The 25,966-nt window shown below is 45.0% G+C and overlaps 2 protein-coding genes and 1 long non-coding RNA gene across 4 annotated transcripts in view; 2 read left to right on the top strand and 1 right to left on the bottom strand.

The window, feature by feature from the left end:
• LOC132780490 (protein argonaute-4) overlaps positions 1 to 15,662 on the top strand; it is a 40,159-nt gene extending 24,497 nt beyond the window's left edge. For both annotated transcript variants that reach the window (XM_060784206.2, XM_060784205.2), the window contains exons 13-18: positions 182 to 341; positions 2,782 to 3,097; positions 5,248 to 5,382; positions 7,283 to 7,384; positions 9,026 to 9,225; positions 10,866 to 15,662. In XM_060784206.2, coding sequence (XP_060640189.1) covers positions 182 to 341; positions 2,782 to 3,097; positions 5,248 to 5,382; positions 7,283 to 7,384; positions 9,026 to 9,225; positions 10,866 to 10,974 — 1,022 coding nt within the window. In that variant the 3' untranslated portion in view covers positions 10,975 to 15,662. The remainder of the gene's footprint in view (positions 1 to 181; positions 342 to 2,781; positions 3,098 to 5,247; positions 5,383 to 7,282; positions 7,385 to 9,025; positions 9,226 to 10,865) is intronic.
• A 1,669-nt stretch (positions 15,663 to 17,331) lies between these two features.
• LOC137094800 (uncharacterized) lies at positions 17,332 to 21,100 on the bottom strand. Its single transcript, XR_010908712.1, has 2 exons — positions 20,413 to 21,100; positions 17,332 to 19,853 (listed from the first exon to the last, which is right to left on the bottom strand). It is a non-coding gene; the product is annotated as an uncharacterized lncRNA (long non-coding RNA).
• The window catches only part of STPG1 (sperm tail PG-rich repeat containing 1), a 59,251-nt gene continuing 54,323 nt past the window's right edge, over positions 21,039 to 25,966 (top strand). Inside the window, exon 1 of the mRNA XM_067460581.1 lies at positions 21,039 to 21,114. The gene's annotated coding sequence lies outside the window, so the exon portion shown is untranslated. The remainder of the gene's footprint in view (positions 21,115 to 25,966) is intronic.

Genomic DNA, 25,966 nt, shown 5'->3' with positions numbered 1-25,966 from the left:
GCACAATCCCCACAGCTGGTGCACCTTCTGTTGTGTTTTGGGGTACTTGGCATCTCATTTTCTCCCACAGTGTTGTTATGCAACCTGGTATTATCTGTGCGAGCAGTCCCAGTCGTGAAGCCTTAACAAAAAGGCAATCTGAAGCAAATCTATTCCCCCCACCTCCATCTTTCCCTTACAGCTGAAGTCAAGCGTGTTGGGGACACCCTTCTCGGCATGGCCACCCAATGTGTCCAGGTGAAAAATGTCGTGAAAACCTCACCGCAGACTCTGTCCAACCTCTGCCTGAAGATCAATGCGAAGCTCGGCGGGATAAACAATGTGCTGGTACCACATCAAAGGTCAGATTAAAGGCAATAACATTCAGGCTTTAATGGAGATGTGGAGTTGCAAGGGCATTTGGAAGAAATGAGCAGGTACCCAGAAATTAAAAATCACATACGGTGTTCACTCCAGCGAGTTACATGCTTATCCAAGCTAGATGTTCCTAAATTCAGGAAAGCCTTCAGCCTGACTAGATTTAATGTTCTTTTTATGTGAATAGTTTTTAATGATAGAAATATTTAATACAATAATATAAAATGGGGATAATCAGAATGAGGAAGAAACTTATAGGCAACTTTTACCCGAGGGAAGGTGATTATTTCCTGGGAATATAAGGTACGGTATGGGGTGGAAAAGGGAGGCAGGGAAAGGAAGGGGGATTTGGTTGACATCCAATCTCCAGTTTCTTGCATACGTTATTCTGGCAGCCGTGACAAAATAATTGAACAATTTATCCTTATTTTTATCTAACTCCATATCTACCCTACCTACTAGGAAATATTCCGGTTTCAATTCTTATTTCCAATATTTTCTGAATTCTTTCCTGTACATTCTTCCAATAGTTATTTGCTACTTTACAAGACCACCACATGTGGTAGAAAGTCCCCACATGTGTTTCGCATTTCCAGCATTTATCTTGTGTGATTTTATATCATTGTGCCAACTTTTGGGGAGTTATATACATCATTTTATACCAATTTTCTTTCAGGTCATATGCATATGTGTATTTTAATTTGTTATTCCATATTCTTTCCCATTCCTCCAGCTTGATTTAATGCCCAAAGTTGGCTGCCCATTTAATCATACAGTCTTTTACTCACTCAGTTTCTGTTGACTACTTTAATAGGGTCTTATAGATTTTTGTTATAAGTTTCTTTTCTGTTAGGATTATATTATCCCATATAGATTCTTTTTAATGTTCTTATATGCATGTGGTCTGGATGACATGGAAAGTACCAGACATATCCGGTTACATTGCCACTTTTACAGAAACATTTGAGCTGCTTTTATTACTCCCATTGTGCAGAAGATCCCTGGCGGAAGTGAATACTATTTAAAATATCTCAGAGAGAGTAGTGAATCATGGATCACTATAACAGAGGCTAAATTTTGTGCTGCTGACTATATCTCGGAGGGGGGAAATGGCAAAACCTGCTTTTACAGGAACTATGAAATTTAGGAATCTTGAAGGCACACAACAAGGTCAGAACCGTAATAGTGAAACATGTGGAAATGTGCGAATTCTGTTATATAACCTGTAGTCTTTCTTATTGCTATTTGAAATCTGTGGTCTGAATGACACAACTGGTTGAACCATTTGGTTCAGATGTACACAATCAGTTATGGACTGGCCGATGGATGCCCTGAGCCAAACCCAAGCCAGTATTTGTCAGGATGTGTTTGTACAGAGTAATTTAGTGAGCACATCCTGAACCATCTCTCTGTCCATTATACTAGTGCTATTCAAACTGGTAGTCCATGGTCTGATGGCAACCCATAATCCATCAGCTGTCCATCCCTGGAGACTTTTTGGGAAAGAAAGGAACCATTATAACAAATAGGCACAGATATGCTCCCCTTCCTTACCACACTATGAGGGACAAAGTTCTCATTCCTCAGCATCAGAGGGTTCAGGAAACACCACTTTGAATCTCAACTTTTGACTGTAGCACATGGGAATTATGCAGCCCTCAGCTCAACCATTTTCCCAAAAGTGTTGAATGCTTTGCCAGGTTTATCAATGTATGCATTTCATAAACTCACTAATAATAGAATAATAGAGTTGGAAGTGACCATATGGGCCATCCAGTCCAACCCCATGATGCCATGCAGGAAAAGCACCCCCGACAGATGACCATCCAGCCTCTGTTTAAAGGCCTCCATAGAAGGAGCCTCTACCCCCCTTTGAGGTAGTGAGTTCCACTGTTGGACAGCTCTTGTTACAGTCAAGAAGTTCTTCCTAAGGTTGAATCTCCTTTCCTGTAATTGGAACCCATAGCTCCATTGAGTCCTAGTGTCCAGGATAGCAGAAAACAAGCTTGATTCCTCTTCCATATGACATCTTTTCAGGTATTTAAACATGGTCCTCACCATGTCTCCTCTCAACCTTCTCTTCTGCAGGCTAAACATACCCAGCTCTTTAGTTGCTCTCCTCTGGACGACTAATTATTATTCCAGGTGAGGTCTAACCAAAGTGAAATAGAGGGCTACCATGACTTCCCTCGATCTAGACAATATATTCCTTCTGATGCAGGCCAAAATCCTATTGACTTTTTTAGCTGCAGCATCACATTTTTTACCCGTTTCCAAGATATTTTTCACATGTGCTGTTGTTGAGTCAGGTGTCACCCATCTTGTGTCTTTGCATTTCATTTTTTCTGTCAACAAGGATTGGTGATGGTGGTGCCTTTCCTTGGTTCCCTGTTGAAACCTCTCCCCGTTCGTTCTCTTTGACAGGCCCTCCGTCTTCCAGCAGCCAGTGATCTTCCTGGGGGCGGACGTCACTCACCCGCCAGCCGGGGATGGGAAGAAGCCCTCCATCGCTGCTGTTGTGGGCAGCATGGACGGCCACCCCAGCCGCTACTGCGCCACAGTGCGAGTGCAAACATCCCGCCAGGAGACCTCCCAGGAGCTGCTCTACAGCCAGGAAGTGATCCAGGACCTGACCAACATGGTGCGCGAGCTGCTGATCCAATTCTATAAGTCCACGCGCTTCAAGCCCACGCGCATCATATATTACAGGGGAGGGGTCTCTGAAGGCCAGATGAAACAGGTAGGCCCCCAGATGGCCCCCAGATGCATGGAAGCATTGGGGCACCTCTGAGTGGTTTTCAGCCCAAGAGAAGCCTTCATGTTTATATCTAAGATTGTTTTTAAATTTGCATGTTTATCAAAAAGAACAACAATACATATACAGAACAACCAACTGGGACCCAATTGTCAAACTGTCCTATTTTCTTTCTGGGAAGAATATACAACTTAATCTGCTGCATAGTGAATACACCAGTGCCTTGATTGTATTGACTATGCTCTTACCTCCTCCCTTGCATCCTGTTTTAGTTGCTTTCTATCATGTAGAGTGGTTCTTACTTCCTATCACAATATTTTCCCATTCTTTCTTCTAGCATGATAGTTATTATTTGAAAATTCCATACGAAAAATTCTAACAGTTTAAATTCTGAAGTTTTCTGGAAAAACTTTCTCCTCTTTCTTTATTTTTACAAAATTTAGAAATGGTTCCCAGTCTTTGATAAAGTCTTTTTTTTTTTTTGCAGTTTTTCCTTTGTTCATCATTGCCAATTTATCCATTTGCACTGTTAGAAAATTTTTTCCAATCCATTCTTCTCTTGTCAGAAGGTCTGGCTTATTCCAACATTGTGCATATCACAACCATGCCATGTACAATGATCATTGCAGTACAATGATCATGTACTACAGCAGTTTGTTGTTTAGTCTTTTTTGTTGATTTGCATGCCCAATAAAATAATACAGGCTCTAATTTGATTTGAATTTTTCGGCAATGTAATCCACAAAAGAGTGGCATCTTTTGTAAATACTAGGGCTAGAGCATCCTTGGAGTTTAATATCCACAAAGGGGCCAGAAACTAAAACCTCTTATGAATACTAAGAGCTGGCTGTATACTTAAAAACGTATTATGCAAAAATAAATATTTCTGTTAAAAGCAAAAACTTTAAACAAATGTGTTGTCAAAGGCTTTCACTTGGTGGTTGTGAGTTTTCCGGGCTGTATGGCCATGTTCCTGAAGCAATCTCTCCTGACGTTTTGTCCACATCCATGGCAGACATACTCAGAGGTTGTGAGGTTTGTTGGAAACTAGGCAAGTGGGGTTTATATATCTGTGGAATGTCCAGAGTGGGAGAAAGAACTCTTTGTCTGTTTGAGACAAGTATTCATGCTGTAATTGATCACCTTGATTAGCATTGAATAGCCTTGCAGCTTCAAGGCTTTGGCTACTCCCGTCTGGGAGAATCCTTTGTTGGAAGGTGATTAGTTGTCCCTGATTGTTTCTAGTCTGGAATTCTCCTGTTTTTGAGTGTTGTTCTTTCTTTACTGTCCAGATTTTTGAGCTTTTTAAAATACTGATAGCCAGATTTTGTTCATTTTTATGGTTTCCTCCTTTCTATTGAAATTGTTCACATGCTTGTGGATTTCAGTGGCTTCTCTGTGTAGTCTGATATTGTGGTTGTTAGAGTGGTCCAGCATTTCCGTGTTCTCAAATAATATTCTGTGTCGAGGTTAGTTCATCAGGTGCTCTGCTCTGGCTGACTTCTCAGGTTGAATTAGTCTGCAGTGCCTTTCATGTTCCTTGATTTGTGTTTGGGGAATGCTGCGTTTAGTGGTCCCTATTTAGACTAGTCCACAGTTGCATGCTGTGTTTCTTCATCGGTGTTCTTACCATATATAAAAAGAACCACTGACCGGAGAGGGAAGCTGATGAAGAAACATAACATACAAACTACCTGCAGAACCAGCTAAGAAAATCCAATAAATGCTATGTTCAGCAAAGGACAAGAGGGATCAAGCTAGTCAGTTGCAACATTCACACCTGCTTCAAACAGATAAGAGTTCATTCTCCCACCCTGGACATTCCACAGATATATAAACCCCACTTGCCTTGTTTCCAACAAACCTCACAACCTCTGAGGATGCCTGCCATAGATGTGGGCGAAACGTCAGGAAGGAATGCTTCTGGAACATGGCCATACAGGCTAGAAAACTCACAGCAACCTTTTAAACAAATGAATACATTTCATATCACATTGAATGAAAGCCTCCTCAACATAACCATGACTGCCTTAAATCCCACTATTCTGCTAGGCCTCCTCTCCAGGTCTGCGTATAATCCATTGTCTCAAAGAGACCAGGCAAGCAATTGATGTCAAGCTTTCACCCTTTTCTAGGTTGCCTGGCCAGAGCTCATAGCCATCCGAAAGGCCTGCATCAGTTTAGAAGAAGACTATCGGCCTGGGATCACCTACATCGTTGTTCAGAAAAGGCACCACACAAGGCTCTTCTGCGCTGACAAAACAGAAAGGGTAGGTAAAGCTGGGCTGATGGGAGGGAAGGAGCCACCTTGTTAAATTGGACTACTCCTAGGGAAGGATTATTGCTAGAGATGGAGGATGGGGTTTCTCATCACATTTCATCAGGTTGCATTTTCACAAAGTATGTTGACTCTGGGATATTCCTTTTAACATCTTATGGAGGGATGTCAAACCCGTTTCCATTGAGGGCCACATCAGCCTGAGAGTTACCTTCAGAGGGCCCTTGAATCCATGGACGCAGAATCCGTGGAGACAGAAGGCCAGCTAGAGGTTTTTTACATAGTGGTCGATGCTCTTTCGATTTTGCCCAGTTTGAGTCCCTAGATGTTATTGAATGAAAACTCATGAAATCATAGAGTTGGAAGAGACCTTGTGGGTCATCTAGTCCAACCTGTCAAGAAGCAGGAAAATAGCATTAAAGCCCCCTGACAGATGGCCATCCAGCCTCTGTTTCAAAGCCTTCGAAGAAGGATCTTCCACCACACTCTGAGACAGAACATTTAACTGCTGAACAGCTATCACAGTCAGGAAGTTCTTCCTAATGTTCAGGCGGAATCTCCTTTCTTGTAGTTTGAAGCCAGTTTCCAGGGCATCAGAAAACAAGTCTGCTCCCTATGACTTCCCCTCACATATTGATACATGGCCATCATGTCTCCTCTCAGTCTTCTCTTCTGCAGGCTAAACATTCCCAACTCTTTAAGCCGCTCCTCAGAGGGCTTGTTCTCCAGATTCTTGATCATTCGAGTCACCCTCCTCTGGACACTTTCCAGCTTAGAATCAACATCTCCCTTCAATTGTGGTGCCCAGAACTGGACACAGTGTGATTCCAGGTGTGGTCTGACCAAGGCAGAATAAAGGGGTATCCTAACTTCCTTGGATCTAGATATTAGACTCCTATTGATGCAGGCCAAAATCTCATTGGCTTTTTTAGTAGCTGCAAGACATTGTTGGCTCATGTTTAACTTGTTCCCCACGAGGACTCCAAGATCTTTCACTTCTCATTGTCTGCCATCCATATTGGAGATGATGAGAATTGCAGCCCAATAGCACTTGTGGCTCTGAGGTTGGGGAAGGGTTTATGGGCATTTTAACTTCAGGCATCATGTCTGTAAGCCTTGTATCTCAATCCAAAACCCACTCTCCTGACCAAACAGAACAAACTGCAGCCCTCCAGATGTGACTGTATCTCAATTCCCATCTGCTCTAATCATGATGTCAAATGCTGAGAAATATGGGAGTTGTAGTCTAGCATCTGAAGGGCCCCACAAAAGAACATGGCAGGCTGGATTCAGCCCATGGGCCTTGAGTTCAACACATGTGTTTTATGGCATTGAATGTCTTTAACAAAAAGTTGAAATGCTTGGGAGCTGAGCGTAGATGCAGAAAATGCTACTCCTGTGTATATTTCAAGTCTGATCTCAGCACTGAAATACTGTATAGCAATCATGGGCAAACTTTGACCCTCCAAGTGTTTTGGACTTCAACTCTACCAATTCCTAACAGCCAGTAGGCTATTAGGAATTGTGGGAGTTGAAGTCCAAAACACCTGGAGGGCCAAAGTTTGCCCATGCCTGTTGTATAGCAATATGGGAAAGCTTCAGGAGGCTTGAAGGCAGGGAGCAGATTTTCCTGAAATACTCAAAGCCTAGAGCTTTGAAAAGCTGATGTGAAAAAGAAAACCAAAAGTTAGGTGTACAAGGACCACGTTAATATAGTAGTTAATATAACAGGATAATTTCAACGTTCCTTCCAGGTGTTAGTTGCAGCCGTGTTCCTAGCATACTCTTTTAGGCTAGTTTTGAGGCATATTTGTGGCCAGGGTAAGTTATATGGTTGACGTTGAAACTGTGGTCTCGGATAAACATGTTTGTGGCTTTTGTCCTTCCATCAGGTGGGGAAGAGTGGCAATGTCCCAGCAGGCACCACTGTGGACAGCACCATCACGCATCCCTCCGAATTCGACTTTTACCTCTGTAGCCACGCGGGGATTCAGGTAAAGAGCAACTTTGGTTGCAGCATTGCTGAGGATGGCTTGGTATTTGTGGGTTCGTTACTGTAGCTGAAAGTAAGAATAAGGGTAAATAAAAATCTTAAATGCTGTATATACTCAAGTATAAGCCGGCCTGAATATAAGCCAAGGCACCTAATTTTACCACAAAAAAACTGGGAAAACTTATTGACTCAAGTTTAAGCCGAGGGTGGGAAATGCAGCAGCTACTGGTAAATTTCAAAATTGAAGTAGATGCCAATAAAATTACATTATTTGAGGCATCAGTAGGTTAGCTTTTTTTAAAAAATATTTATCAAAGAAAATCAGTAAACTAGCTCTGGAAGTGGAAAGGTAGGGTCAACAAAAACAATATGGTATCAACAATAACTTAATAATACATTTGTGTCCCTCCCTATCTCCCCATAGGGACTCAGGCCGGCTTCGAACATAGTAACAGGCAAACATTCAATACAAACAAAACTAGATATAGATCTATAATTATATATGGGAATTTCACATAGGCATTTTCCCAAAACATTTGAAACTCCTCTCTCTCTCTATATATATGTGTGTGTGTGTGTGTGTGTGTGTGTGCATTTCCCTCCTTCGATATTTGCAAGCCCTATATATCTATATTCATATATATCAATCTAGACATCTCTATATACATTATATACAGTAGGGTTTGCAAAGACTTGCAACATGTGAGGGGAAAATTCATATATAAAATTATATACACACACAAACACGGATTTACAGATATCTAGTTATCTCTATATATTTATTGATAATCTATACCTGTATAAGATTTGCAGAGACTTGCTAACACGTGAGGGGAAAATTCATATATAAAAATAACATACATATAGATACAGATATACAGCTACATTGAAATCTCTAGATATCTATACACTATGTATATAGGATTTGCAAAGACCTGCAAACATATGAGGGGAAAACTTCCAAGGGAACAAAATGCACATATAAGGTTAATACACTTACACAGAAAAAAAGCCAGGAAATTGGGTGGGTTTGAAAGAGAGCCATACAAACAAGGAGGGCATGAAATACATCTCCTTTCCCTCCTTCCCTCCCTTTTGACTGGAAAAGAAAACACACTGTCAAGGGAGGTGAAGAGGAGAGAGAAATATATCATATATTGCAAGCAATAGCCTCCAGGCTCCGCTGCCTGGCTTGACCCCATAATAAGACAAGGGAGACTTCTTCAGCTCAGAAAAAGGGCTGAAAAATTCAGCTTATCTTTGAGTATAATATGTAATAGATGAAATTAGAATAACTAGAAGTCTGACAAAGTTGTAAATTTGTATAAAGCGAATAAATTGTATTACTTTATTTTAAATAAACTTTTCAAAAATAAAAAATAGAAAAAAAAATGTAAAAAAAAGTAGAAAAAAAGAAAAAATGTTTTCAGAAAAAAATTAAAATACATTCCTGTGCAGATTTGTGCCCATTGACACTGTCCTAAAGCAGTGGTGTTGAGCCCCTTGAAATGTGTCTGGTGGGCAACCTCATGACTAGATGCAAATGCACTACTTGGCTGTCAGTGGAGCAGCCCCTTCGGTTGATGAGTCCTTCCCTGCTTAAGGATCCGCCCTTACAAGTGGCCGGTTTTCCTTCTTCCAGGGAACCAGCCGCCCTTCCCACTATCAAGTCCTGTGGGACGACAACTGTTTCACCGCAGATGAATTGCAGCTGCTGACCTACCAGCTCTGCCACACATACGTCCGCTGCACACGCTCTGTCTCCATCCCAGCTCCCGCGTACTATGCCCGGCTGGTAGCGTTTCGGGCCCGGTACCATCTTGTGGACAAAGACCACGACAGGTGAGTCAATTGGGCTTCCTTCAGGGTATGCGCCTCCCTCTTGGGTGAAACCCAGCATCAGGTTCTGTAGGTTCTCAGGGATGTCCCTTCTCTGTTGGCCATCCTTAGCTGGCTTTGTGAGGCACATGGAACAGCTAAATCATCCATTTGAAATTGGTCTCAGAGGTTAAATTCTCCATTTTTACTCACTCCCCAGCCTGGATTTGTTTGGTAAGAAATCTGGGTAGAGGTTCTTCATAGTTTCTGTCATTCTTGCCTTGAAGAACAACACTTGCAGTAGCCAGGCTGTTTGACCATTTGCCACTTGGCACACTCAGTTCATAGTGCTGTATTTAGACAATTAGGATTACATTCCTTTTTGAAATTTGGCATAAGGTTGTGCAGTGGTTTGTGCCTTGGATGGTAATGCTGGAGATCACAGTTTTTGAATCCTCAGCTTGAACAAGTCACTCACTCTCCAAAAAACAAGGGCAAATCCTCCTGTGAACACATCTTCCCAAGAAAACCCCGTGATACATTCACCTTAGGTTTGCTATTGGTCAGGAATGACTAACATCGACCTCATTCCACTTAGTTGGGTACATAATGAAATGTTATGTTCAGTTGGAAGGGAGGTGTGTGGGGGCTACACAGAGAATGCACTTGGGAATGTGGGCATTGTGAATAGTGAGGTTAAGACGCACTCAACATGTAGGAAATGTAGAGAGTAATAGCTATTTTATAATGACAAAACAAATTCCAAACTAACTGGTCTCCGAGAAATCCGCCAAAGTCCACAGATCCCTAGGTTGCATTGTAAGGGCATCTTAGTTTTAGTAGTTCTTTGTATGTTCACTAAGGGAAGTACCTGAAATGCTTCTGAAGAAGCTGCAGATCAGTGGTCAGATGCATGCATCAAATATATCAGGAGCAGTGCAGGGAGCTGGGTCTGTTTAGCTTGGAAAAGACAAGGCTGAGAGAAGGGAGCATAATAGCTGTGTTTAAATATCTTAAAGGAGGTCTTATTGAGGAGGAAGGGGCGCACGTTTTTTTGTTTGTTTGTTTGTTGTTGTTTTTTTTGCTGTTCTGGACCCAATTGAATCATGGGTTCAAATTTCAAGGAAAAAGATCCCACCTAAATGTTAGGAAGAACTTCTGACTGGCAGAGCTGTTGGATAGTGGAATAGGCTGTTGCCATGGAGTCTCCTTCTTTGCAGGATAGGTGGCCATTATTGGGGGTGCTTTGATTGTGTTTTCCTGAATGGCAAAAGGGGTTGGACTGAATGGCGCTTGTGTGGAGTATGGTGGAGTCTCATTCTCTGGAGGTTTCTAAGCACAGGCTGGATGGCACTCTGTCAGGAGAGCTTGGATGACGTCTCCCTTCATGGAAGAACAGGGATGGCCTGGATGAGCCTTGGGCTCTCTTCCAACCAGGATTCTTTGTGGAAGAAGCCCCAGCGTGTGTAAATAGAGTCATAGAATCATAGAGTTGGAAGAGACCTCATGGGCCATCCAGTCCAACCCCCTGCCAAGAAACAGGAAAACAGCTTGGCCAGAACAGTCATGCCACAGGATGCTGTTTTCCTGCCTCAAGGGGACATCATCCCTGAGACCAGTTGCTGTGGGGTCACCTTGCAAACTCTACGTCTGTTTCCTTTCAGTGCTGAAGGGAGCCATGTTTCGGGACAGAGCAACGGCCGTGACCCGCAGGCGCTGGCCAAGGCAGTGCAGATCCACCACGACACCCAGCACACCATGTATTTCGCCTGATGGGGACCCTGGGGAGGCGAGGGAACTGGGATGCGGCCTCCGCCGACTGAACGACTGACCGGCCGGCTCTGGGGGCCTGGTTGGATCCCTGGCGGCCCACCAGCAGCAGCAGCAGCAGCTTGGACAATTGCACTGAACCGACGGCGCTGGCGGCCCCTTGGGAAGCAGATGCAATTGAGCCATTTTTATTTTGTGATTTTCAGCAAACGGAAATTTCATAGACAGTCTTTGCATCGGACTGAATTTTTACCTCAAAAGTGCAAGAGGCTGATTCTTCCTAAAAGGAGAATTTTTAAAGGACCGGGCACGTTGTTTTAAAAAAAAGGTTTTTATTGAAATATTTTGCTAATCTGTTTTAAGTTACCTCTTTGTTCCCCTTAAGCTCGCCGAGATGCCAGATTCCTCTTCGTCCCTGCTTCATGAAGCCTCTGGATGCGGCGAAACATCGTGTTCCACTCTCTTTCTCTTGCGGGGGCCATATATATATATATATATACATAGACTTTAATCACACAGAACTTTTACTGTAAATGCCTTTTAAGAAAGCATTAACTTTCAGAGGTATCACTTGGGGAGTTTGTTTTGTTTTGTTCCGCTTGGTTTTACTATCGTTCTCTTTTTGTAAATCTCTCTGCAGTCAGTCAGTCGTGGGCTGCACAGCAATTGCACTATAACGGCGCATTCGACTCGGTGGTTCTGGTTCTGTGAATGTGTGACGTAAGTGGACAGCGAGGCCCTTTGGCAGGTCTAAAACAAAAATCCATATATATATATATATATATATATATATATATATATATATATGAATGAGAGAGTTACAACTGCCACTGGATGGCTCTGAATGCCAAGCATCTTTCCCCTCTTTTAAACCATGCGACAGAGTCCTAAACTATTAGTTCTAGGTATTTTTCAGACATGACAAAAGTGCCCATTTTATGCTGCTGTGTTTGATGATGTCATTTTTAATACTCTTTTTCATAGAAGGTTTTAACTTTGGCAATAACTTCTTCTTTTCTTTTTTTAAAAAAAATAATATATGCTCCGGCCGTAACTTTTCTAGTCAAATATACTTTACATGAGTTACAGCTGGCCTTCTTGTATAGATTGACTCAAAAAGAAAGAAACTAGTTCTCAATGAGAAAAGAAGATTGGTCGAGGCTCCCTTCATGCTTTTTATGGATGATTATTTTTAACCGTTTTGTATCCACCGTTGGTCTGTCCAGCCCCCTTTTTTTATAAAGCTCATGTTCCGAATAGGAGAAAGGCTCGGTTGCCAATATGTACAGCTGTGTATAGTGTCGATGGTAGCAATCAAAAAGACTTTTGAACCAGCATTTTAAAAAAACTGTTTGTTTCTATGAGAAATTTAGGTCGCCCGCATGTACCGATAGCACTCAGTAGCATGTGTGAAGTGTACAAAAATGTAATGTCTCTTTTTCTTGCTTCTATGAATTGGGGGCTCTTTCCTTTCCACTGAAGTGTGCAATGCAAAAGGAAGGCTGAGGCCGTAGGGAAGATGAGGGCCCCCTCAGAATATCATAGAGCCCCGTGCTGTGCGAATGAATGTTGGCACATGATGCGTGGAAACGGGATACCATGGCACCACTGCCAACAGTTGACTCTCAACTTGTGCACCTTCGCACTGGAGACCTCAAGGCTAGCAATAGGTTCTGCTTCATTTGGAGGTTTTGTTGTTTTTTTGTGCATGTCAGGAGCGACTTGAGAAACTGCAAGTTGCTTCTGGTGTGAGAGAATTGACCGTCTGCAAGAACGTTGCTTAGGGGATGCCTGGATGTTTTGATGTTTTTACTATCCTTGTGGGGAGGCTTCTCTCATGTCCTGCATGAAGAGCTGGAGCTGACAGAGGGAGTCATCTGTGTTCTCCCCGGATTCGAACTTCAGTCCTGACGGCACAAGGGTTTAACCCAATGCACCACCGGGCTTTTGAGGCAAAACTTGGAGGCAACTATTATTATTTTTACTACTGCTACTATTACTTGGGATGTTTGACTTCCGAACCCTGTTGTTTTGGCTTCACAAGGGTACATTGATGTAAGCTGCTTCTTCCAATTTCATTGGAGGTTGGCAAACTGATTCTTCTTTTCTTTATTAGACAGTAGGGAAGCACTGTAGACAGGCTTAGAGACTGAGTGTATTGGACTCTTATCTCCCCTCCCCCTTAAGATACCTCACCCGTGTAACAAATACCAAGAGAAAGAGAGGGTGACCGCTGCTTTTGTTCGTCTGTTGCTTTCCTTTATTTCTCATTTCCTTTTCCTTTTTAAAGAATGCTTGTTCAGGGAGAAAATAGCAGCAAGACTTCATGAAACTCTTGCTGCCCCAAACCCAAGGAGAGACCTGAGGCACCTTGAAGAGGGTTGAAAGCCCCTGTTTTAGTATGTAGCATTTTTAATTTTTTCCTTTATTGCACTAGGGAAGGACATGGCTTGAGATATGCGAGCCGGATGTGCAGAGAATGGGAATAAGTGCATGTTGTTCTGTCCAGAAGTAGATGGCGTCCAAGGACAGAAACATGCCCTTGTTTCCCAATTGAGCCTTGAGTCTACCGAATATCAGTGGAATGATATGACAAAGCATATATATATATATATATATATATATATATATATATATATATATATATATATATATATAATTAATATGAATATGAGGGAGACATGCTTTTACTTGGCTTCTTTTGTTGAGGAAAGGCGGAAGTTGCTCCCAGATTTGAATCCTGGTCTAGGAAGAAGGGAGCTTTGGCCTCTTTCCCCAAAGTTTCCTCCTCAAAACACCACTGAAACTTGCCACTGAAGGAGGTATTTGCATCAAACCTATATTCACCCCCTTCCTCCCCAGTTTGGCTGCATTTGCAATAATAGTAATGATGGGTTGTTGTGAGTTTTCCAGGCTGTATGGCCATGTTTCCGAACATTCTCTCCTCACATCCTCTCTGAGGATGCCTGCCAAAGATGCAGGCCAAACGTCAGGAGAGAATGCTTCTGGAACATGGCCATACAGCCTGGAAAATTCACAACAACCCAGTGATTCCAGCCATGAAAGCTTTCAACAATGCAATAGTAGTGATGATGATGATGATGATGATGATGGAGATGGAGATAACTAGCTTTGGCCCCAAACTCTGCAGATAGGAATTTTAACAAAGCTCTGAAATGGCTTTTCTGGCCCATTTGGTAAAACAAAGCCAAGGAGAAATGACTTCGATCAACTTTTGCCTTTTTTATCAGAGGAAAACACAATCCTTACGTGTATGTATATATATTTTCCCTTCTGTCTCACAAGCCACAGTTATCTTTCAAAGTCGTCTTTGTGATGAAAAAAGAAAATATGGCTGCAGTATATTATTTTCGATGCAGTTTATGGTTTTTCCTCCCCTTTTGACCCCTCAAAATATGTTCTTTGCCAACTTTTTGCACTTTCTTGGGATTTATTTCATGGCTTTCCCCTCTTATTTGCCCTTGTCGGACATTGTCTGCTGTGCAAAAATCAGAATAATATTGTTCAGTCGCTGGAGAGCGATGATGATGTCTTTGGGGCAGACTTTCCAAAGCCGAAGGTCGATGGAAGGAGAGGGCGGCATTTTGGTGACCGGAGCAGCAGATGAAATGACCTCCGAAAACCCTATTTGTTAGGATCTGGCCCTGATTCATGTATCGACTGCGCTCCTTGGAAGTTTGGCCCCAGTGATCAACAGGCGCATGTGTCAATCAATGGGAAGACGTGCATTCGGTAGCTGTAGGTTTAAGAGTGTGTTTGGGTTTGTTTCTTTGGATGCTTTCCCTTCCCCTTTCTTTAGCTGCATGTTGTGGAAGGTTTTCAAATGTAGCCAATGGGGGTCCTTGGGATAACGGCCAAGAGAGGAGGGCAAGTTGGAGCGATGGGTGGCTCTCCATCAGCCAAGGCTTTGCCAACCATTATATGCCCAAAAGAGAAGGCCTTTTAAGCCTGGCTCCCAAAGAGGGATCCAAGGGAAGTGAAAATCAGCCTTCCTGGGCCTCTCCTCCGATCGACATCCCAAGCCTCTCTCGGACAGATGGACAGAGACCAAGTCCCAGCGAGAGGCGAAGGGGCCCCCAAAGTCCCCCCCAAGGAGAGATCCCCTTCCCCTTTTGCTCCATTGCTACCTGGCTTTCATTTTCGGAAAGCGGGGCTCAGAGGGCATTTGTATCAAGACTTATTCCGACTGCGAGGGTTTCCCCCCCTTAAAGCAGTTTGAGCAAGAAGAAGAAGAAAAAGGATCGTCTGTGAATATCACTCCAGAATTTTCTTTCTACCTTGCTATGGACACATTTTTTGGTGATATTTCTATGTCTAGAGCCGGAAAACTTGTATGTAAAACTTGTTTGCGTTTGTTCATTTTTTTGACTTCGGATGTACTATTTTATTATTATTATTTTTGCTCTCTATATTGTTAGACTTGTAACGTTTTAAAAACTGTATTTTATGAAAATGGGACTTGGATGTATGTCTATAGCAATACGAGGTACTTTTTCTTTTAAGGAAATGAAACCCCTTTTTGGGGGAAAGAGGGGTCTAGCAGCCCCTCTGTTACGAAATGCTGGCTGTGTATTAACTGCAGTGTATTTTGATTTGTTTTCCTTTTTTTTTTTAGCCTGCAGGGATTTTGTGTTTATGTGTCCAAAAAATAAAGGCCTTTCTGTGCCAAATGTTCTTTTCTTTCTTGGTGGATAATAATAAAACGCAACCTAGCCTGCCATTGAGTTTCTTTGCATGCAAGAAGAGTATCTTCTCCTTCAAATATTCTGGGTCTCACAAAGGGAAATGATTGATATAATATTTGAATCCTGGAAGATGCGCTTATGTAGAGTTTTCTACCAGACATTTAAGGATTTGTGGGAATTTGAAGGTCTAACCATAAGGGTCATAAGCAAGATGAGTGCAGGAGCCAGTGGAAGGTACAAAAGGAGCAGTCAAGTGATGTTTTTAAAGGAAAACTTTTTAAAAGGAAAATTTCGGAATTCTTTAAAAAAACGAAACGCAATGGCACCCCTAAAAACGAAACGAGTTTAGAACCAAATTTTTCCGTTGTTACCCAAGCCTAATAAACAACCATTTGCTAATTACACAGATAGAACTGAATTAGTAGGAAGGGAATGTCTGAATTAGGTAGGACTTCCCTCATTCTAACTATCAAAGTGAGGTCGAATTTAGGACTGCGGATACTGAAGGTCTGTGCCCAGCAAGCATTTACGCTAAAGTCCGAAGTTCACGATAGAAGACCACTCCAGGTAAAAACAGCCACAGAGGCATATTAGCAATCTGGCCAGAACTTATGCAAATATGGCTGATGCCAAAAATGTACAAGCATACATGAAATACAGAGACATGAGGTTTGATATAGCTGTCGGTTATTCAAAATAGGATACAAGGGCAGGCCAGACAGGTAAAAGAGGTGTGTTTTTCTGGGCCCAGAGCCACTCTATCTCTTCTTTCCATACCCCAGGTGCCCCAGACGCCTGCAGCTTGATCCGCCCTTCACTTACACCTTCCCGGTGAGGCGCCCCTTCACCTCACCATCGAGACCGCATTAAGTCCACGAATCCTGATGAATGATACTTGTACAGCGTCGTCCTTAATGCTTTCATACAGTCGCTGCATACAGCAGCGACGCAGCCACTGCCATTTTTGAACTCCCCCCACAATATGCAGCAACCACAGATTCTATACGTTTCAGCACCCGCTCTATAAGACGACTCCGGGCATATAAGACTATTCCCACATATAAGATGACTCCCATGCATAAGGCTACTCCAGCGTATAAGACGACGCCAGTGTATAAGACGACCCCTGACTTTTGAGAAGATTTTCTTGGGTTAAAAAGTAGTCTTATATGCCAGAATATATGGTACCCTTGTTAGGGAAGTTCCGCACCTTATCCCAGGATATGACCCCAGATTATCTTCTTATCTCAGATTATCTGGTAGTGGAGACGCTTATAATCCAGTTTAAAGCAGATAATCTGCATTAGACCCTGGAATGGAGGGCAATGTAGATCTAGTCTACATGGCAGCATTGTCATCTCTCACTTCTTCCTCTTAGGCCCCGTCAACACTGCCACAGAATCCATTTAGAACTACAGTCAATCCGAATTCTGGAACTGGATTATATGGCAGTGCAAATAAGGATTATGTCTATATATACACTGTCCATTTCATGCAGTTTGAACTGGATTATAAGGTCAGTGCAGGGAAATATCAATGAGCCTACACTCACCATACAATGCAGTCCAACCTGCATGAAAGGGCCAGTGTGGATGGGGCCTGAGTTGGGCGGTTTGGGTTTCCCTACCCAAAGGAATGCAAGGAAAGCGCCAAATTAAAAAGAAAGGGGTGCATTTATTCTAAACACAGATGTTTAAAACAGTAGAGCAGATATTATAGACTTGGTTACAAAACTACAAGACTACAATGGGCAATGTTAAATCACAATTTACATCAGTGTTGCCCGACATGACAACCCTGGTTAAAAAGCCTATACAATAGAGACTAATTATGGCTCCATCTAATAATAATAATAATAACAACAAATTGCTCCCCCTCCCCCTTTCCTGGCACGTCATTTCTATGCGCTGGGAGAGCCGTCCAAGGCTTGTAATTGAGAATGGGTAAGTTTTTATTACTTTTATAAGGGGTCTGGAGGCTTGGGGGGAGAAGGGGTAGGGCCTCCAGACATTCTCATTCATTAGTGTCACTTATGGAGACTACAAGAAAAGCGTGCGCTTTCTGGGGTGGGTGTGGGCAGGCCCCTCAAAACATGGTGTTCTTTTTAATGCAGATGCTTCTGGGATAAAGGCCTGTCCGGATCTGACCCAGCGTGCTTCCGGATTGTCAGAAGTACAATCCGGAAGCACGCTGGGTTGCATGAAATTAGAGTGGAGACTGTACAAGAAAGGTACCTAGAACGAAACATTATGCACTAGAGCATGAAACTCTAACATGGGAACCAAATACATGCAAATACTACAATTATTCATTAAATTCATTGTCTTTTTAAATCTTTTCTTGGTCCTTGTAGGCTCCGGTCGGAGAAGGATGGAAGTTTCCTGAACTTCACTCTCAGTTGGTGCTTTGCTGCTCTTCCCTTTTCACCCAGCATCCGAACCTCTCTCTCGGTGAAGGCTAGAAACAGGATAGACAGATGGGGCTGCCATGTTGAGACCCAGGGAATTCTCCTCCTCCTGACCCTTCCAGTTCCTATGGGTAAGGCCCCTGCTGCTGCCACCTCCAGGCTGAGAGAAGAGAGAAAGCCAAGCCTGATCCCTAGAGAGAGGGACATTGGAAGCTAAGGCTTGCATCATGGAAGAGGGCCTTTGTAGGGCCCTAACTTTCCTACCACAGCAGGGGCCCCACCTGGATCTGGAATCATCCGATGCATCAATAAAGAAATAAAAGCCAGTGCCTCACACCACCCAGGAATAATGGGTGCAGTTGCTGTGTACCTGGACCACTTCACCCTCATAAGGCCCAAAGATGCAGCCCCTAGGCAGGCCTGGGACAGTGCTCCAGGCGCCAAAGCCTCCTTGGAGACGCTCCTTGATAACAAGTCCCACGACGGAGTCCTTTCTGGAACAGGGGAGTCGGCCACAAAAGTAGGGGGACCGTGTTGTAGGCAGGACTCTCGGAAACAAAGGCAGCACTCTTCACAAAAGGTAGCTCATCTTATAAATGGATGCGGGCGTCCTCAGCTACTTGCATGGTTTGCATTGGGAGCCTGAAGTGCCGGGAAGGCCAGACAGGACTCCTGGGTGGGGTCCAGAGTGGGCCAGGAGCGGCGAGGGGGTGTCACTGTGTCCTCAGGCGGATGGCAGACAGGAAGCAGCCCTCGGGGTCCCTGATGAAGAGGGCATCCTGGCGAGGAGGGGCCTACAGGATGGGCAGGGGCAAGGCAGGCAGCGGCCCCTCCACCTCCCTCCTTGCCAAGAGGGGTCAGAGTGCTCCCTGCTTCCGCAACCGAGGCTGCCTCCATCCCTGGAGTCGTGTGAGGGAACCCAGCCAGAGAGACCAAGCTGGACCTTGTCCCTGAACCTCCTCTGGTCCTTGGCTCCTTACAACAACTTGAGGGCCATTCCCTCAGGGCATATTGTGGGATCTTCTAGCATCTTCTCGGAGGTTTGGTTGAAGCAGGCCGCCCTCTTCACCAGCATCAGCATAATCTTTGCCAGTTCTCTTCAGAAACATGAAAGAAAAAGGCTTACTTCTCAGAGGAAGGTTTGAGAACCTCTGGCCTCTCCAAAAGGGCTGGGAGTCCCGCCGACCCCTTCCTCTCACCCTCTCCTTTCTCTGGATTAACGTAGCTGCTTCTCCAGTTCCTGCTGGGTGCTTTCAACCCTTGTGACCTCGATGAAGTTGGTCAGCAAGGCTAGCAGAAGCTCCAGGAACCACACCTCCAGGCGAGTGCTGGCCCTGATGTGGCCGACGACCCCTCCAATGGTTCGTGTCACTCTTGCCAGTGAAGAGAAAAGAGGAGGTCTGGGCCTCAATGCAAAGGAGGTCTCTTGTTGAAGGCCAGGAAAGAGGGGGTCCCACTCTCCTACCCCAGTTCCCCCAAAGACAAAGTGAAACTGGGGATGTCCTTGCCATGGCTGTATCCAAAGTGGGGCTGTCCTGTTCCTTGCCCTCCTGGGCCAGCCAAAGACCCTCCTTCACCTTGGTCAGGAACATTTTGAGGACGGGGGAATGGCACCCCCAGGCCCAGCTCTCTCATCTCCCATCAGACTCCAGAAAGTGCTCCATGGCCATCTTCCAATGTTTGAGGGCAATGTAGTCCACTGCCCGCTTATCCTCTGTAGAGGAGAGATGGCAGAGCAGCTGGCAAAGATGATGCAGGTGTTCTTTTGCCTGTAAGGAAAGAAAGGAGGGAAACAATGGCACCCAGCAGCCACAGAAAGGCTTCTGGGGGCAAAAGTGGAGGGAGAGCAGTGGCAGGTGAAGGTGGGTGGGATGCCTGCTGGAAGGAACTGGGCATTGGGGTCCCAACTTACCTTTCTTGTGGCCAAACAGACCACCAGGTGATGGAACAGCAACCTACTCAAAGGCCAGAATTCTTTGGGATAAATCTGCCACCTGGAAGGTCTCTGCAGGAGGCCCCTCTCTGCATCCTGATGAAGGCGTTGGGCCATGCCTCCTCATTGGTGGTCCCAGGCCTCACCAGGAGGAATTCTGGGCCTTTCCTGCTCAGGGGCCAGGGAAAACCACCTCCAGGGTTTCAGAGCCTGGTTTCCGCTTCCTCTTGGCCCAGGGAGATGGAAAAGAGACACAAGGAGGTGAGGCCTGGCAGGGCGGGAACTGAGGCCAAGGGTTCCTTTAGGACAGGCATGGGGAACCTTCGGCCCTCCAGGTGTGGTGGACTTCAACTCCCACAATTCCTTGAGGCTCGGCATTCGCCCCAAAGGCTTACCTTGGCCCAACGAGGTTTGTTTGGCTCTTTTTCATGGAGGACGGGCAGCAAAGGGGGAGAGACGAGCGTAACGTAGCTGTGCAGATGGCGAGGAAGGATGCGGAGCCCACAGACTGGCCTCGGAGGGAGAGAGCGGGCAGAAACCCCTGCGGGCAACGCGCCTCCTCGCCGCTTCGGCCCTTAGCAACCGCCCCGCATGGACCCCCTCCCTAGCAACGACGCCGGCTGAGTGACGTCGTGCAGAGCTTGTTGGGGAAAAGGGAAGGCGAAGGCTGGAGGGAAAGGGCTCTGCGCTGTTTACAGAGACAGGGAATGTTGTTGTCCTCTTGGACAAAATGGGGGGGGGGATGTCACACTTATACAGAGGGGCATGGCCAGGCCCTGTAGTGTCCTGCCATGCATTTTGGGGGAGAGGGGCACAAGAAAGTTCTGTGGCACTAGAAATAGCCTTGCTAGTAACATGTGACCTGCAGTTCAAAGTGGCTATAGCTAGGGAGGGGGTCCATGCGGGGCGGTTGCTAAGGGCCGAAGCGGCGAGGAGGCGCGTTGCCCGCAGGGGTTTCCGCCCGCTCTCTCCCTCCGAGGCCAGTCTGTGGGCTCCGCATCCTTCCTCGCCATCTGCACAGCTACGTTACGCTCGTCTCTCCCCCTTTGCTGCCCGTCCTCCATGAAAAAGAGCCAAACAAACCTCGTTGTGCCAAGGTAAGCCTTTGGGGCGAATGCCGAGACTCAAGGAATTGTGGGAGTTGAAGTCCACCACACCTGGAGGGCCGAAGGTTCCCGACCCCTGCTTTAGGACAAGGAAAGGGATAAAAATCATCCCTTCTGGCAGAGAAAAAGTATCTGCTGGAACTGGGGAGAAGGTCCCACACCTTGTCCTCCATACTGTGAATGTCTTCCAGTGTCACCTCTTTGGGGTCCCACAAAAGAGAATTTAGCAGAATAGTGAAATAGGAGCATGGGGACAAATGAGAAGGAATGGGAAGCCGAACAGCAGAAAGGAAGCCCTGTGGATAATCTAGTCCAACCCCATCAGGGCACAGCATCATAAATCCCATTCCATGTTTATTTTTATGAGTTTTATTTTTCTTAACAATTTATGTAGACTCAATGCACTGTACGGCAGTTTTGACCCCACTTTAACTGCCATGTCATAATGCTATAGAATCCTGGGAACTGTAGTTTGCCTAGGCTCCAATGCTCTTATGCAGAGAAGGACGAGGACCTTGTGAAACCACAGCTCCAAGGATTCTATAGCCTTGAGACATTGCAGTTCTAAATCCCATTGTGTTGGGCACTAGCCACTGCAGGACACCAACCACCTCCCAGAAAACGCTGTATGTCTCTTACTACTCTAGCAAACCTCTCTATAAGTACACTTAGAACAGAACCCTGCTGGTTATGCTATGCCATGTGCTTCCTTTTGATTTAGAGCAATGTTTTCACACTGTATATTCTATGCTGCCTTTACTTTACATGAGATACGGTTGCTTAAGGTTTTGTAACAGATAGGTCAGTAAGGAAGCATCAGTATAGAATCATAGAATCATAGAATCAAAGAGTTGGAAGTGTCTTTATGGGCCATCCAGTCCAACCTCCTGCCAAGAAGCAAGAATATTGCATTCAAATCACCCCTGACAGATGGCTATCCAGCCTCTGTTTAAAAGCTTCCAAAGAAGGAGCCTCCACCACACTCCGGGGCAGAGAGTTCCACTGCTGAATGGCTCTCACAGTCAGGAAGTTCTTCCTTATGTTCAGATGGAATCTCCTCTCTTGTAGTTTGAAGCCATTGTTCCGCGTCCTAGTCTCCAAGGAAGCAGAAAACAAGCTTGCTCTCTCCTCCCTGTGGCTTCCTCTCACATATTTATACATGGCTATCATATCTCATCTCAGCCTTCTCTTCTTCAGGCTAAACATGCCCAGCTCCTTAAGCCGCTCCTCATTGGGCTTGTTCTCCAGACCCTTGATCATTTTAGTCGCCCTCCTTTGGACACATTCCAGCTTGTCAATATCTCTCTTGAATTGTGGTGCCCAGAATTGGACACAATATTCCAGGTGTGGTCTAACCAAAGCAGAATAGAGGGGTAGCATGACTTCCCTGGACCTAGACACTATGCTCCTATTGATGCAGGTCAAAATCCCATTGGCTTTTTTTGCCGCCACATCACATTGTTTAACTTGTTGTCCACGAGGACTCCAAGATCTTTTTCACACGTACTGCTCTCAAGCCAGGCATTGTCCCCCATTCTGTATCTTTGCATTTCGTTTTTTCTGCCAAAATGGAGTATCTTGCATTTGTCACCGTTGAACTTCATTTTGTTAGTTTTGGCCCATCTCTCTAATTTGTCAAGATCGTTTTGAATCCTGCTCCTGTCCTCTGGAGTATTGGCTATCCCTCCCAATTTGATATCGTCTGCAAACTTGATGATCATGCCGTCTAACCCTTCATCTAAGTCATTAATAAAGCTGTTGAACAGGACCGGGCCCAGGATGGAACCCTGCGGCACTCCACTCGTCACTTCTTTCCAGGATGAAGAGGAAGCATTGGTGAGCACCCTCTGGGTTCGTCCATTTAGCCAATTACAGATCCACCTCACCGTAGTTTTGCTTAGCCCACATTGAACTAGTTTCCTTGCCAGAAGGTCATGGGGGAAGGCCTTACTGAAATCCAGGTACGCTACATCCACGGCATTCCCCGCATCTACCCAGCTTGTAACTCTATCGAAAAAAGAGATCAGATTAGTCTGGCATGACTTGTAGCTGCTGTAAATGTTGTCCATGTAAGATTGTGGGCTGTACTCAGCTGGGCTACTGCTGCTATGCAAATGGGTTTTGTAGTCCTTCTTCACTTTATAGCCAATGATTAGCAGCTTCCAGGTGACGAGAAAGACTTCATTTGTATTAGGGGACTTTCTTGACCCCTTTTGCACTTACTGTACTGTTTGAGGCTGGGAAGAGATGTGAAGGCTGAGAAGGGACAGGGAAGTGGATGTTTCTCTGCTGCTCTATCTTGGACATTTCTCATAACTGTAGGAGCAGAGAGGGGAGATGAACATTTATTCATTTCTGTATTTGCTCTGTGCTATATATCTTTGGGAGCCCATTTTCCATTGGCGTCTGGTGGGAGGAATGCAGCTTGAACCAGGTCCCCTATACATTCCTCACAAGATATGTGATTGACAGCTGAAGGTAGATGTTTGGGGGGGGGGGGTGTTACCTTTGTCTGTATGGGCTGGTATGTGTTTCATGTGGTACATCATATTCCACCAATAAACCTTATGTTATAGCAATGATGTGTGTTGTCAGTCTCCAGCACCAAAACTGCATATCATTTAGGGGGGGGGGGGTGGAGAGAAGGGGGTGCCCCAAGCCTCCTGGCCCCATGCACCCTCCCCACCCCCCTGAGCCACGAAAGAACAAGGCTTGTAGTCTGAGTCTGATCTGGAGGACACGACATAGAGAAGATAATGGAAGCCTACTAAGGGAAGACGGTCCAAAAAGGGTTCAAAGGGTATAGGATCGTGAAACCATAGAGTTGGAAGAGACCACAACCCCATTCCTCAGACATCCAGTGATGTCAATGCCATAGGAAGAGCAACTGTGTTTTAAAAATGTTCCATAGACTGCTCTTCTATGGAAAAAGGCAAGCAGTTTCAGAAAAAAAACATCTATTTCTGTTTTATTGACTATTCTATAGCCTTTGATTGCATGGATCATAATAAATTGTGGCAAGTTCTTGGTGGTATGGGGATGCCAAGTCACCTTGTCTGTCTCCTGAGGAATCTGTATAATGACCAACTAGCAAGAGAATGAATGACTGCAGTTTGATATCACTTGAACTTCCATGGCTCAATGCTATGGCGTTTTGGGCATTGTAGTTTCACAGGGCATTTCGCCTTCCCTGCCAAGGAGTTCCGAAGGGCAACTCTCTGGGTTCCATAGCATTGAGCCATGGGATTTCAAGTGGCGTCAAACTGCATTAAGTCTAAAGTTGAGATGCACCCTAAACCAACCCCTCTGCCTTCCCTCCTTAATTGGAATAGAGAGAAAGAGAATCTCTACATTATTCTGTTTGGTTTTGGAGGACAAATGGATGGAGGAGGAGCCAGCCAGGTTCTTTGGTTGCCAGGGCAACTGGATGTCAACTTTCCCCGCCTCTGTCCCAGTTCCCTCCTGAGAACCAGGTAAAGGCAGTCAGGCCGGGTGGGTGGAGCCGCCTTTTGCAAAAGAAGGAAAACACTCAAGGCATTGGGCTGTTTTGGAAGGGGTTGCTGCTGTCTATTTTGGATTATGGTTCCTTTCAAAGAAGCTGAAATGCCCTTGTCTTGACGTACGGTTATTCCTTCCCAGCCTGTTTTGTCCTGATGGAAAATGTATTGCATCTGATTTGAAAGTAACACAAATAGGAGTTAAAGGGTTCTCCAAGCATTTGTTTAGCAGGATTAGGGAGGGATGACCTTCCAGGACCATGAATAAGAAGACTTGTGAATGGATCCAGTTTTGAGAGTTGAATTTTGGGCTAAAATACCTAGACTTGTACATCAGTGTTTAGGGAACTCCCTTCCATGGATGATGGGACCCAGAATTTGCTGCCCTCCCCCCTTAGACTTGGCCACAGTAGTCCACGCTCTGGTTACCTCCCGTATAGATTACTGCAACACGCTCTACATGGGGTTGCCCCTGAAGACTGCCCGGAAGCTTCAGATGGTCCAGCGTTCGGCAGCCAGGTTGCTAACGGGAGTGGCACTCAGGGAGCATACCACTCCTCTGTTGAGCCAGCTCCACTGGCTGCCAATTTGCTACCGGGCACAATTCAAGGTGCTGGCGTTAGCCTATAAAGCCCTAAACGGTTCCGGCCCTACTTACCTCTCCGAACGCATCTCCACCTATGAACCGACTAGGACATTAAGATCGTCTGGTTGAGGCCCTGCTCTCGGTCCCGCCTGCATCACAGGCGCGTTTGGCGGGAACGAGGGACAGGGCCTTCTCGGTGGTGGCCCCTCGGCTATGGAATGCCTTACCTGTAGACATCAGACAGGCCCCTTCGCTGTTGGCATTTCGGAGGAAGGTTAAGACTTGGATCTATGAACAAGCGTTTGGCTAAACAGTGCAACTGAACACAGGAAGACGGCAAAATCGAACATAGGAATGGCACAAGGATTATGTGAACAGATTCTGATTTTCATTGAGGCGTTATGATATGATAATAATTGCTTGGATTTGTTTGTTGTGTGTGATGTGTTTTTAATTGCTTATGACATTGTTGTGATAACTTGTAGTGTGTAAACCGCATTAAGTCGCCTGATTGGGCTGAAAAATGTGGTATAGAAATAAAGCAAATAAATAAATAAATAAATAAATTAGATCCCTTTGCATGAAGCTGGAAGCAGAAGAGCCTGGGGGAAACTGACAGTCCCATAGGAAAAAAAGATTGACATCCCCACCAGGAATCTGCCCTCAAATATATTCCTCCCTGAGATGTTGGACCACCCCATAATTTCACTGAGTCCTATCTGAGAAACATTATTTTTGGTCCTTCAGTGCAATTGGATTG

Source organism: Anolis sagrei, chromosome X, assembly GCF_037176765.1.
Source record: "Anolis sagrei isolate rAnoSag1 chromosome X, rAnoSag1.mat, whole genome shotgun sequence".
NCBI lineage: Eukaryota > Metazoa > Chordata > Lepidosauria > Squamata > Dactyloidae > Anolis > Anolis sagrei.
This window is presented reverse-complemented; position numbering and strand designations above follow the sequence as displayed.